This window comes from Galeopterus variegatus, unplaced genomic scaffold (assembly GCF_000696425.1).
Source record: "Galeopterus variegatus unplaced genomic scaffold, G_variegatus-3.0.2 Scaffold4040, whole genome shotgun sequence".
NCBI classification, from domain to species: Eukaryota; Metazoa; Chordata; class Mammalia; order Dermoptera; family Cynocephalidae; genus Galeopterus; species Galeopterus variegatus.
This window is the reverse complement of record NW_007730151.1, coordinates 45144-60194: the sequence shown is the minus strand read 5'-3', so window position 1 is coordinate 60194 and position 15051 is coordinate 45144. Positions and strand designations below refer to the sequence as shown.

General features: G+C 37.2%; 1 protein-coding gene across 1 annotated transcript in view; it reads left to right on the top strand.

The window, feature by feature from the left end:
* LOC103602182 overlaps positions 1-15051 on the top strand; it is a gene marked incomplete at its 3' end in the record, with an annotated part of 161050 nt that overhangs the window by 136430 nt on the left and 9569 nt on the right. The window contains 3 exon segments of the mRNA XM_008586599.1: positions 2456-2674; positions 4669-4921; positions 11701-11864. Of these exon segments, the coding sequence (XP_008584821.1) occupies positions 2456-2674; positions 4669-4921; positions 11701-11864 (636 nt within the window).

Genomic DNA, 15051 nt, shown 5'->3' with positions numbered 1-15051 from the left:
GTTTGGGGGTGCTAAGGGAGCATCAGTTTTCTCTTACTTGTGAATGTTGCTATTATTAGTTTTGTTTGTTTTTTCTTCATTTTCCTTCCAAAAACTCTTGTTTCTGTTATTTATTTTCTCTCCCCGTGGTATAATTGTCATCATATTTGATAATCTTCAGAGATGAACTATGTTTGTTTTTTCTTTATTTTCCTTCCAAAAACTCTTGTTTCTGGTATTTATTTTCTCTCCCCGTGGTATAATTGTCATCATATTTGATAATCTTCAGAGATGAACTCTTCAGAGATGAACTTTTATATGGAAAATCTTTTGAAGATGTCCATAAATTCCATTTCCATTCTGTTCCCAGCAATGCTCTGACTTTCTGTGGTCAGTGGCTAAGTCATTGAACTACTTACGCTGGTACTAGTTTCTCCTTTGGTCACATGTTTATTTTTAGGACTATTTTTGGTTGAGGAATTTACTGACTCATTCTAGAAAATCTTTCTACACTAGAATTAGGCAAGCTAATCCAGAAATTTGGAACCTTATTGTTATACAGATTGACTATATGTAGATTGGTTTAATAAAACACATGGTAGGTGCCAATGATATTTACTGCTTTGATTAAATGACAGATATGTGCATTTCCAAGTTTATATCTCTTTAAATAAGAAAATGAATTCTATCATCATTTAGACAGGTTTTCTACATTTTGGGGGCTTGATGGAAGCCCAGCCCATTTCAAAGTAGCACTTACTGGTCCATATTGGAAGAGGAGAAAGAAGGAAAGTCAGCAGATAGTATTTATTGTTTTGTGAATGTACCACAGTGAGAACATTGCTCAGTATTTCTTTCTTCTGTTAACCTAGTCATCACGCTGATCCTGCGATGTGGCTACTATTAATATCTTTTTCCTTATGTGGAAACTAAGGCATAGAGAGGGATTATAAGGTATAACGTAGTTGTTAGGTATAAAGAGGCAGTCAGATTGCAGAACTTTTAGTCACAATCACTATACTATGCTAACTCTACTGCATGTTACGGCCACATATTTTGGGGACTGAGTGAAGAATGACTTCTGATTGTTCAGTTATTTTCAGATGGCCTCTTACTCTTCTCTCTCTCAAAAACTTTAATTTTAGAAACTTTGAAAACATCTCCTGCTCTTAATGCTAAATTTAGAGAAGAAACCAGAACTAAATCAGGATACTTTGTATGTGATTCTTTTAGATTTAGTTTCAACAGAAAATATCAGGAGTGGGTTAAGGAATAAAAGTTCTTAAGTTCTGAATTCTTATTCATATTTTTTAGTGGTATATTAATAACTCATTACAACTTTAAAAATGAAATAGTTGATATTTAACAAGTTACATGCAAATAATTACACTTAATCTTAATGAGGAGGGATCATCATGAGGAAGTGAGGTAAACAGGGATATATTCCAAATTTTAAAAGATTGTTTTCAAAAAATTAAGTTTGCTGTTTATAACAAACATTTTCATGTTTCTTTTTAAAACTTTTTAATTGTGGTAAAATATGCATAACATAAAATTTACCATCTTAATAATTTTTAAGTGCAGAGATCAGTGTGAGTATATTTGTTTTCTTGCACAACCAATCTCCAGAACTTCTTCATCTTACAAAACTGAAACTCCATACTATTAAACAGCACCCCCGATTCCTCTCACCTCAGACCCTGGCAACCACCATTCTACTTTCTGTACTTATGATTTCGAGTACTTTAGATATCTCATGTGAGTGTAAGAGGAATCATACAATATTTGTCCTTTTCTGACCGGCTTATTTCATTTAGGCAGATGTCCTCAAGATTCATTTATGTTGTAGCATGTGTCAGAATTTCCTTCTTTTATAAAGCTGAATAATATTCCACCGCATATATATGACACATTTTCTTTCTCCATTCATCCTTCAATGGAGGTTTTTATTGTTTTCACATCTTGGCTATCGTGAATGATGCTGCTAGGAGCATGGCTGCACAAATCTCACTTCTAGACCCTGCGTTCAGTTATTTTTGGATATATATTCAGAAGTGGAATTGCTGGACTATTAGGTAACTCTACTTTTATTTTTTGTGGACATGCCATACTGTTTTCCATAGTGGTTGCACCATTTTATTTTCCCACTAATAGCACACAAGGTTCCAATTTCTCCATATCCTTGCCAACACTTGTTACCTTCTGTTTTTGTTGTTTTGCAAAGCAGCCATTTTAATGGATGTAAGGTGATGTCTCATTGTGGTTTTGGTTTGCATTTACCAGATCCATGTTTCTTTATATTCCCCTTTAGTCATTCATCATAGAAAAAAGGAACATAAATAGTTTTGAGTCCTAAGTATTTAGAAATAATTTCATTAAATTTTACTTTCACAATGTCTGTATCTTCATTCTCAAAATATTTCACTTTTTGTTATGCTTTAAGCCCAAAGTTCATCTAGTATTTCTTTGTTTGTAGCTGTTCTTCAGTTGCTGATGATAGTGAATCTGGAGAATTCTTCAAGCACCTCCGTTTTGTGCTGGTGTCAGTATTTCCAGAACTCCAGTTAGCTGGATGGCAAAGCCAGGGCTTCTGGTACATTGTCCTGCTGATGGTTTCTCTCTGGTTCCTGAGACTCTACTGGCATTACCTTGCCCAGTGGCTTTTCCTCCATGCCATTTCAACTCCAGTTACCAAGTGAGTGCTTTCCCCTGGAAGTCAAAGGGATGCATTTTCATCTTCATAGGACAAATGAAAGTACAGAGCACCTCTCCTGTCTATTTACCATAAGACCTAAAATTCAGGTATGATTTGAAAAGACAAAAATGTCTTCATCCAAGAGCAAGAACATCTATTACAGTTATAGTCTCATCTTATGGGCTTGTACATACAAATGCACAAACGGTATATCAATATTTATATAAAATTTAGCAGATCCAAATATGTTCTAATATCTGAGCAAGATCCACAAGGAATTTAGCAACAATGTATTGTTCTATTTTGATTTTATCAGAGTGACTTAGGCTGAAGGTATTTTAGAAGTAACATAAGTCTGATTTATCACCTGTACTCAGAAGCAAAGATTGCTGCTTCTGCAAAATTACTGAATTCAAACAATTACCAAACTCAAGCCTAGGCAGCTTTCTGGGCCATTATCCTCTGGAAAAAGATGACACTTTAAAGGTTATCTCTCCATAAACATGACTCCATAGACACAGTAGATAGACAAACAGATAGATATCAATACAAGTGAAATTCATTTTCTCAGATGTAGATGGTACAGATTAAAAATAAAGATGTGTGTCTAGTTTCAAGAGAGAAGATTGCAAAGAACTTTATGACTTCATGAAAGGGAAATATGTGTATGTTTATATATATATGCACACACGTGGTTTTTGATAATCTTATGAAATTAAATCACAATAGTTGAATATGTCAATGAATATGCAAACTTATAAATTCCAAATGACTGTATTTTAAAGGGAATATTTACATGGACATTTCCTCCTTTTTTTCTTTTTCTTTCTTTTTTATTTTTTTGTCAAGATTTCCAAAGCAGAAAGGACAAATATTACATGCTTGGGCTAGTTGCTTTTTGCTATGCACTTTTTTATCGTTCGATAAAAAAGGAATCCTATCTTTAGTAGTTGTTATTAAAATGAAACTGCAATTAAATTGACAGCCCAGTTCTGACAATTTCTTAAACAACGAAGGATCTAAGATATAATAGGAGATTTTGTTGGCTGTTGTCTCGGTTGAAAGCTTAAATCATACTGTGTCACATCTTAGCTATGAGGCACAGCAATAATAACACCAAAAATGAACATTTCTTCTTCTCTCTGTGTCAGCTGCTGTGCTAACAAATGTACGTGTGTTATGTCACTTGATATTCACAACAGCATAAGAATAAAGCATAACACTTCCTTTGAAGCAAAGGTCAAGGAGTGGATAAAATGAAAAACTCCTTTAGTAGAGAGCTGATAAGTAGGATGTCCAAGCAGAATTAACTACAAAACAGCTTTACATATTCTGAAATTTAGGGAAGGGAACACTTAGAGTGAAATGAAGTCTCGTTTTGCACAGAAAGGCTGCTCAAATTACTGGGTTCAGATTGAATTGAATTGAATGCTTAGATTCTTAGGTTGTGTCAAATTGATCCTTTTAGATCAACCAAGAAGTAGGATATTTTGGTTGTTAGTGGTGGTGTTCTTGCTGTTGTATTCGGGAGTCTAGCTAGAAGGAGCACAAGCAACGTTAATCAGCTATGCTAATACTGTGCAGAATTATTAGGTATGTATCTAAGGTATATATCTATTTCTCATTTCTGTTAGAGGTGGACCCATTAGAAACTTTGCTGGTATATTTTGCATTTCAAAAAGTCTACTAGTAAATACTGTGTAAATTGCAGGGAAGCTCTGCTCAGTGGCTTAAATTGACATATTTTCTATGATTGCCCGTGACACAAGAACAATGAACAGGGTAGTATTTTCCTTTTCCTTGAAAGTCAGTTGTTGAGGTGGTACTAAGGGGTCAGAAAAAGATGAACACTTAATTTGGGGGTACTATTAAATGTCAAGTTGTCTATATTAAAATAGAAAGCAAAGCACATCGTTCTTCACATTCTTGTGTGCATGTGGCATTTTGTGTAATTCCTCGTTTGCACATATGTGATTGCCGTTTTCCCCCCACAGGTTCCATTTTTTCCCTCACACTGTTGAGCTTTGCTACCCAACTTCTGCACTTTGCATGGCAGAAGAGCTGCCTGTGGTCGCGGTGGGGCCTTTGATGCTGAATGCAGTCTTCCTCCTTTTGGTTCTGATCCGATGGGGCTGTCAGCTAGTGTTTGCCTCCTGCCCTGATGTCTTGTCAAAGTTAATCATTGCCATGGGACTATGGACAGTTCTAGACCCATTGGCAGTGTTTGTGGTGGATGCTTTCCTGGGGGTAAGTCAAATAAAATAACCAGGATATGAGTCCTTGATGTTGAATTTAGCTTTAGTGCATGAATCAGTTGACATGGGAAGTTTCAATAATGATGAACACTCAATATTCATCTTAAATTGGAGTTAAGGTTTTCCTCATAAAAATTCATAAATGTCTACTACAATCAATTTAAATGTAATTTTAACTATCTTAAACATTTGCGAAATAAGCCAGAAATCATGTCGAAGATCAAATCCAAGCTAGCTGTCACATTTTCAAAATTAATACAATGAAGCTTTATTTGGTAACTTTTTTTGGGGTAACTTCTTTTAATATTAAGGATTTTCATTGGCAAAATTGCAAAAAAGTAGCTGTACAGTATATCCTTTCATTGGTTTGGTTATTTATCTGCTTTGTGATATAATACTCTTCTGTAATAAAGACTCTCAAGAAGAATAAAAGCTTTTCAAAAATTTGAAAGTAATAAATAAATTAAAAAAAAATCAACACATAGGTATTTATTTTGACTTTTGTAATGAATAGGAGTAACAAATATAGTATATTTCACACTCAAATATGTAGTTTTCGGATTTCAGGATTATGGATATTGTACTAAAGTACATGAGGATGTAGAAACAATGGTGATAATGATTCTAATATTTGAAGAGGGCTATGTATTTTTCTAGCATCTTCACACAATTTGTTTGATTGCATATTTACGACAAGACTGGAAGTTGGTGGGGTAAGAACTGGGAGAAATCAGAATCATAGAATTATATGATTTGTCCAAGGCCATAGTGCCTCACCCTGCAACTAGGACTGGGATCCAGAGTACTAAATTCTAAGGCTGGTGTTTCTTCCATTATGTCTCACTATCTACTTCAGACTGAGTTTATGCATTATTTTGCAAAATCAAATGTCTCCCATCCCTAATGACAATTATTTGATAACACCAAAGTATTTGATTTAACTAATGAATTTTGGGACTATAATTTGAAGCATAATTGATGCAGATATTAGTCTGAATTTATTGCTACATCCAAATCTCTAGAGGCTTTGAATTTGCAAAGCCTGAGATTTCCTTGTGAGTGTTACTGGAATGTGCTGATTCTCAAACCTTATTCTGCTTCAGAATCTACAGCAAGGCCTTGCTAAAACACAGATTGCTGGGCTCCACCCCCATCGTTTCTCTTTTCATAGGTCAGGAGTGGGGCCCAAGAGTTTGCATTTCTAACAAGTTCCCAGGTGATGTTGTTGGTCTAAGGACCACAGTTGGAGAACCACTGATATCATAGCTGCACAGGAAAGCTCTGATGAGCAGACTGGGAAGATGCAGGAGTGGCAACATAGCTTGGAAGATCCAAGCTCTGGCATATTGAAGACTCAATGGAGCATCCTTTGCCATCCCGCCTGTTACCCACGATCCCCAACCTGCAACTTAGCAACTTTATCTAAGCCTCATTTAAGTTGCTGAATGCTTTAGATTAGATTATGAAAGCAAAATAAATAAAAGATGTGGACAAATAATGGAATAATTCAAGCCAAAAAACACTTAAACTTTGAGTCATCAAATTTTTAAGCACATTCAATAGGCAAAAGAAGGGAAATCTACATTTAAACTCAATTTCTGCATTGTAGATCTGGCCAGAAAATATAGCTCCAAGCAGGAGAGCAAATGGATAGTGTAAATTAATCAATATGATCAGATATTAATTTATACAATTATCTTAATTTATGACATAATATTCCACCTGGTATATTTCTCCCATTAAGAAGAAAAAGAAAAATTTTACATATATATGTTTATACTGTATTCACTGTGACAGGCAGATCACAGAGACAAGGCGTTTTGATGGACTCTACTTTTTAACTATGTTTGAAGTTGACTACCATTAATAACGTGCTTTTAGAACTAAAGACCAAAGTGCTGTCCAAACTGCATCTGTGAAGATATTCCACATCCTGGGTACTGAAACAAGTAACCAAGTTCAGCAGAGCCTCTTGCCATTTCTCTATCTCAGGCTATAGTGTACCAGAGCAGTGCTTCTCAAACTCTAATGTGTTTTCAAGTTTTCTGGGGATCTTGTTAAAAGGCACATTCTGACTGTGCAGGTAGGACCTGAGATTCTGCCTTTCTAACAGATTCCCAGGTGATACCAATGATATTGGTTCTGTAGGGACCACACAGTGGGAAACAAGGTGCTAGATGCTTTACCCAGAAGGCCTCTCCATACACTTTGCTGCTTCCTAGGCTGGGCTTTTACTCATTGGGGATTCCTCGGCTGCTCTCAACCAAACCGGGGTCCTGGAAACTCTAAGTCAGCTAAAGCCTTTTTAGATTTCATGTAAGAATTCTGACTCCTTTCTGAGTGGAAGTGACCTCTGCTAGGAATGCTCAGAAGTACAATTGTTGAATTTAGCCATGTAGGTCATCTAACGTTATTAAAATGAACTAAAAACAGTGCACATTGAGCCTACCAGTGTATCTAGTTTCTAGTCCCACTGCTAGGGATTGGAGGTAGAATCATACACCAAGGAAAACTCATCAGTATATGAAAGGCAGACTTGTTTTTATGCTCCAGCTTGTGGCCCACTCTCTGAAACCTCAGCATCATTGAACACCTTGATGATGTGGCAGAGAGGAAAGAGGCTCAGAGCCTTTTGAGTTAGACGTAGTTGAAGTTGTATTTTCTATCACATCTTTAAGATTTTTTTCAATCCTGCTGATTAATCTCATTCTGATTCTGTGTATATTGATCTGCAGCCAGATGGATTTCATCCACATTCTGCCTCTCTCAGACTCCAAGCTAGCAAGGATACTACTGTGCTGTCAAGGTTTGCTGATCAGGAGATGTAAGAGGAATGTCGTTTGCGTACCGGGAGGATCATATCCCAGGGCTTTTCCCAATTCCTCCCGGAGGCCTGTTGTGCATATTGAGCCAGTGGGTGCTGGGACAGCATCTACTGCAACGCTACATGTGAAGCCATTTGGGGAGGATGAGCAGGTGTCCCTTATGATCTTTTGAGATCCTCAGAAGAAATGTCTGCAGCCCTCCTGGAATGGCTTTCCTTATTCCTAACAGGTCCTTTAGGCAGATTAATAGCCAACCAGTGCACTGTATCCAGGGCAGCTGATAAATGAGCAGACTTAATTTACTCTGGGGCCTCTGATGTAATCTATAGGAATGTAGCCTCCAGCGTCACCATCTCAGAACCAGTTCAGAGGTCTGTAATTTGATGGAGGTGGACTTGGGTTCTAATAGATGAGTGCAGCACCCATATCTTTCTCTACTTGGAAAGAAAAGCTAAAGGTTTGTTTCATATCTGCACAAATTATTGACTCTCCACTTAGAATCCATCATTTTTCATTGCAGAGGGCATCCACTTTTGCTATCTTTCAAAAATCTCTAAAGCTGTGTATAATTCGCAGATCAGCATCATTGAAATCCCCTGGGAATCTTTAAAAATGCACATGGACACATCCACCAGTTGAATCAAAATGTGCATTTTAACATGTTTTCCAGGTGATTTGATAGCACATTGAAGTCTGAGAGGTACTGAGCTAAAGCAATGGTTCTCATAGTGTGGTCCCTGAACTAACAGCATTAACATCACCTGGGAACTTAATAGAAATGCAAAATCTCAGGTCCTTTACCAAATCTTCCAAGTCACAAACTCTGGAAGGGGGTCCAACAACATGTGCTTTCACAAGGCTTCCAGGTGATTCTGATATTCATTAAAGTTTGAGAACTACTGTTTCACATGGGATCGCAGTTGTCATAGATTAAATGTCACTCGTGAGACTCGGGTCACCTGAGTTCATACCTGCAGGTCATTCAGAACTTCTTTTGCAGATAAAGCTGAGGATTGTCTGTTTGATCCAGGTCATCCAGCCCAGAGAGATGCTCCCTAATTCTGCTGATATTTTCTGTTCTGCAATCATTTTGTTCACAGCTCTCTGAAAGGAGATGTGGCAGGTGGAATGGTTTGCGGCTGAAGTGCTGAGTGGCTGTTGATGTTGCTAGTCACACTTTGCCAGTCTCTTGGTTTGCTGGCTCAGAGGCTGTTGATGCATTTCCTCAATGGTGACACTATGCCCAACAACTCTACAAGTTCATACATTCTTCCTCTGCCTGAGCCCTAATCTGGATAAAAAGTAGAAGAAACATTTGTTATTGAATGTTTTAATCAATCAGAACATATTTCTTGACTATATACTCTTTGCAAAAGATTTTAAAAGATACAGAATAAATATGATATTGCTCCTGCCCTTGGTATAGATAGTGAGATAAGAAGAACACACGAGATCAAAGATCAAATGAAGGTTAGAACGCAAGCACTGCCATTCAGCCAGTACCTCTCAAGGCTTCATGTCTTAGTTATTTTGTGCTGCTATATCAATAAACCTTTCAACTGGGCAATTTATAATGAACAGAAATATACCAGCTCATGGTTCTGGAGGCTGGGAAGTCCAAGATCAAGAGGCTCGCATCTGATGAGGGCTTTCTTACTGTGTCATCCCATGACAAAAGAGCAGAGAGGGCAAGAGGAGGCAAGAGATCAAACTGGCAGCCTCAAGCCCTATTATTATCGGCATTAATCCATTCATGAGGGTGGAGCCCTCATGATCTAAACACCTGCCATTAGGCCCACCTCCCAACACTGTTGCTTTGGGGATTAAGCTTCCAACACGTGCATTCTGGGGGACACATCCAAACCATAGAGAGCACTCCATTAGCAGTGACTGTGAAGTAGGAGAAAGATCACTGAGTTGGAGTCAGGGGCAGCTGGGTTCTGCTCTCAGCTCTGCCATTTGTCAACTGTGTGATATCGAATCAGTCAGTTTACCTCTCCAGCCTTCAATGTCCTCGTATGCATCCTACAAAGTAGTAATACCTGCAAATAGTAATAATCTTTCCTCATTTCACAGCATTGTTGGGAAAATCAAGTGAGAAACTCACTGGGGATAAACCTTAAAAAATCTACGTAGAACATAAAAGAAATAAAGATGAGAGGATTAAATGAGGTGATGATACTTTGCTCTTTGGATGATACAAGATGTAAGAGCCACTGTCTTGATGGTCCAGACAAGAACTTACAAATTCATTGGGGAATCAAAATATACACATACAAAGACATGGTCTAGGCAGCATGTGATGAATGCCATTTGGGAGGTACACCTTTTCTGACGGTGATATTTAGTGTCATATTTCTATTCCTCCTTTATCTCTTTTCTGCTTTATATTTTTCTTTTTAATATCATCCTCTCATATATCATATATGTTACTTAATCTTATATTTATGCTAACTATTGTTCCACACCCCATCTCTACTTAATGGTAAGCTCCATGAGGGGAGGAATTTTGACTAATTTTATCCCCTCTTTTATCTTCAGAGCTTAATGACCCACAGTAGGTACTCAGTACATGGGGGTCCAATGAATGATTAGCACTTATTGATTAGATTGTATTGTTGGTATCAAAATTATACCCTTGTTTGTTTGTTTGTTTCATCAACGAATCCTGTTTCTATCTATTTCTTGACTTTTAAGAAATAGCAGAAGAGTAAGATCTGGAATAGGAGAAATGCATGACAGGTCTTACAATCCACTGCCTAAAGTCTAAGCAGCAGATCCACATTTTGCAAGATAGACTGATTGACAAGTACAGAGTATAAAGAATAAAAGTTTGGGGTGGTCAAAGAAGCAGTAGTTGAGAGCTGGAACATCCGAATTCTAGTCACTGCCCAATCAGTAGAGTATATTTAGGTGCGGGGAAAATACAAATTAATCTGTCTAGGCTTCCGTTTTCATCCATACATAAGTATATATAAATAAACTATATTTATATAAACTATATTTTTATATAAACTAAAGAAACTAAGGAAATTCTCTCATTCTTGCATTGGGGACAAGATACCTTATTTTATGTTTATATTGCACATTATTTCTATTTGATACCATAGTCATAATTTATTTTTATTTTTTTAAAAGATGACCAGTAAGGGGATCTTAACCCTTGACTTGGTGTTGTTAGCACCACGCTCTCCCAAGTGAGCTAACTGGCCATCCCTATATAGGGATCTGAACCTGTGGCCTTGGTGTCATCAGCACTACACTCTCCCAAGTGAGCCACGGGCCGGCCTCATAGTCATAATGTAAAAAATTCATATTTTATAAAATTCAAAGGTCAAAGGCCTCATTATGATGATACTGTAGCTCCTTAGCAATTTATATTTGTTTTTAAAGACCTCATTGCCTTGTATTTATTTCTAATCTGATATAAAATTCATCTTTCCTTGTCTAAAATAAGGGCTTATTGTTAACTTAATGTAAACTTTGGTTTTCAGCCTCACATTAAATAGCCTGATAACTTTTTTATAAGTTTCTAAAATAAGCCATCACTTTTATGCATAGCACAAATTAAATTCCTATCCAATCTGCTTCAGAAAGAAAGGAATCTTTCCACCATCATATTTAATTTCTTCATATCTTGTGTTCATTAAATTCAGAAGTTAATAGTACATAAATAAAACATGGCTTTTACTGTATAAATTGCATGTCCAGTGCATGCATTTAATGGCTTAGAGAGGAAAAAAGAAAAACCTGGTAAACCAAGCATGCAGAACTTAGCCCTTTTTCTTTTCCTTTCTGCAGCTCAAACTCTAGCAATCTTCAGTATCTAGATTTAATTTAAAGACAAATTATAGTGTCATATAGTCTTTCTGTATTTCAATTAATCAAACCTAATGAACAGTTTTTCCATCCTCATTTAAAAAAAATCTGTATCTTGATTTGTCAGCGGCTTACACATAATGTGGAACCGCCTGTAGCTGATGCGGCGAAGCTCTAGTGCATGTTTGTAAGGACCACACAACCAGGAGTCCTTGGTGCAGTGATCATGGTGCTGCTTTACATCCTCCTGTTCATCATTTCTTCTTTGATTTTATATGTGGACTGTCTCAGGTAAGCTGCCTCAATTAGTTTGTTCTTCAGAGTGTTCAGACTCCACTCTTGTTGTTATATCGTTAGGTTGTGAAAATGTGGTTAAAGAAGAGAAGTTAGAACCATCTCCACATCACTAGGGTAGCAATGTCCTTGGTTACACGTAACAGTTGTCATGAAGATCAGCCAAGAAATTATTTGACTTTTAGGGAAATATTTTCCCCATAATAGCCAGAGCTAATTTTGCTGTGGGTCATGATACTTGTTTCTTCAAACCAGGGACCAACAGGAAACAAAGAGTATTCCCTTGATATCTAATGACATCCTGGAAAATTTCCTGGGAAGCTTGTCTGCAATTCTCTTTTTCTCCTCTTTTCAACCTGATTTCTTCCCACACTCCCCACCTCTGCCAAAATCAACAATAGTAGAATCATCCTTCAGCTTTGATCTTGAATAACATAAGGTTTGGCTTGCCAGGTCGTCAAGTTAGCAAGCAGTGCGCGGGGGCGAAGAAAAGCAAGAAAAGCAACAAATACGAGACTGTGAAAAGTGCTAGGGAGACGTTTTACTCTGCTGAATGTCTCCTTTGCTTTGCAGAAGCTTTCTAGTCTGATGTAGTCCCACTTGTCTATTTTTGCTTTGGGGGTCATATCCATGAAATCGTTGCCAATATCAATGGCATGAAGCTTTCTTCCCACATGTTCTTCTAGGAGATTTACAGTTTCATGTCTTATTATGTTTAAATCTTTAATCCATTTTGAGTTGATTTTTTTTTACATGATGTAAGATAAAGATCCACTTCTATTCTTTTGCATGTGGATGGATATTCACTTTTTCCAACATTGTTTGTTGAAGAGACCATTCTTTCTCCATTGTGTATTCTTGGCACCCTTTTTGAAGATCAGTTGACTGCATACATGTGGATTTATTTCTGGGCTCTCTATTCCATTGCATTGGTCTATGTCTGTCTTTATGCCGGTACTACACTATTTTAATTATTGCAGCTTTGTAATATAATCCAGCAATCCCACTTCTGGGCATTTATATAAAAGAATTGAAATCGGGATTTCAAAGGTATTAGCATTCCCATGATCATGGTAGCATTATTAACAATAGCCATCTACAGATGAATGGATAATGTGGTACATACATACAATGAAATATTACTCATCTATAAAAAAAGAAAGAAATCCTTCAATGTGGGGTAATTTGGATGAACCTGAGGACATTATGCTAAGTGAAATAAGCCAGTCGCAAAAGGATAAATACTGCATAATTCCACTTATGTGAGTGTACTAGTCAGTTCCTCTTGCTTATAACAAAATACTTGGAACTGGGTAATTTATAAAGAAAATGAAATTTATTACATACAGTTTCTGAGGCTAAGAAGTCCAAAGTCCATCTGGAGGTGGCAACAGTGACCCAGGGGTCTCACATTGCAAGATGGTGGAAGCAGAGAGAGCAGAGAGTAACCTCCTCATTCACTCTCTTTTTAAAGCCCTCAGAACCATGCCCCTGACCACCATTTTTAACCCATTCACTACTGCACAGTCCTATAATCCAATCACCTCTTCAAGGCTCCACATTTCAATTACCATAGTAGGATTTCCCACCCTCATAACAGTCACAGTGGGGGCTAAGTTTTTAATACATAAAACATGGGAGATACAATTCAAGCTTCAATGAGTTTTTGCGGGACATAATTCAATCCACTACAGTGAGGTTATCTAAAATAGCCAAACTCACAGAAGCGGAGAACAGAATAAGAGATTTCTAAGGGCTGAGGGGAGGGGGTAAGAGGGAGTTACTATTCAAGGTTATGAAATTTTTGTTATACAAGTTGATTACATTCGAGAAATCTGCTTTACAACATTGTGTGTATAGTTAACAATACCACATTGTGTGCTTAAAAATTTCTTGTGAAGGTAGATCTCATGTTAAGTGCTCTCACCAGAATTTTAAAATAAAAGTGCTAGAAAGAGATCAACACAGGAATCTCTGCAAGCATAGAGAAAAGGAACCAACACAGGGCTGGAGGAGGGTGGTGGTAGCCAAAGACTTCAGTGGAAATATAACATTTGGGCAATCTTTGACGCTTTAACATAATTCAGCTAGAAGAAAAACAGAGTCAAACATGTTTTCAAGCAAAGGGAAGATGTATAAAACCAAAGGGTCTTGAGAAAGCGTGATATATTTGGCAAATCAAAGGTATGTTGACATAGACAGCATACAGGATACGGGGAAATGGCAATTGGCTGAAATGAGGTTGGAAATGTAGTCAAGACCAGATGATAAAAGACTTGGATATCATACTGTGGAGCTTGAATTTGTTCTAATGGTAAAGTGAAAACTCTGAGCGATTTAAAATAACTCTCAGAAGATCATTCTGCTAGTAGGTGGGAAGATGGATTTAACAGTAGCCAGGATGGAAGCAGAAAAATCTAGTAGGAAAACAATTTTGATAGTCGAGGCAAGGGGTGTCCAGAACCTTAACTAAAGAGAAAGACAGCTGGGATAAAGTTAAGCAATAGTAAAGCAGCAGAATGTAACTTGCGGGCTGGTTGAAAACCAAAGCTGTAGAAGAGGATGACATTTAGCATAACCTCAAATTTTGGAGTTGAGCAGATTGGGAGATGGCTGAAGCATTCTCAGAGGCAGGGATTACCTACAGAGTAAACCTTTACAGGAGATAATGCATTAAATCTCCATTCAGTTTGACCTTGAGATATCTTTGGTATTGCCAAGGGATAGTATTTCATCAGCAGTTGGATAGATGAGCAAAGAGCTCAGGGAAATCAATATAGACTATGAATTTGTGTGGCAGAAGCATTGAGTGTCATCAGGCAGAGGCTAAATTGCAGTCGGCTGAGTGAAGGGCGAGGGCGTAGAATCATTACTTACCGACAATTATTTTTTTGACATTTATTTGTACATATTTGTGGGGTACGACGTGTAGTTACAATATGTGCATATGCTATACATTGATTCACTTAGGGTAGATAGCGTAGCTTTATACCCGTTAATCTGCCACTTCCCCTGCCAGAACTATGCATAAATGGAAAGTAGTTAGAAAAAGACATTTCCAAAAGGGTGGTTTTTAAATAGAGGTGTGGCTTGAATATATTTCTATGCAAAGATGAAAATTGTGACGGGAAATATTTTAAACACCATAATATAAGGGAAGATAACTGAGTGAGTGAGGTCTCTG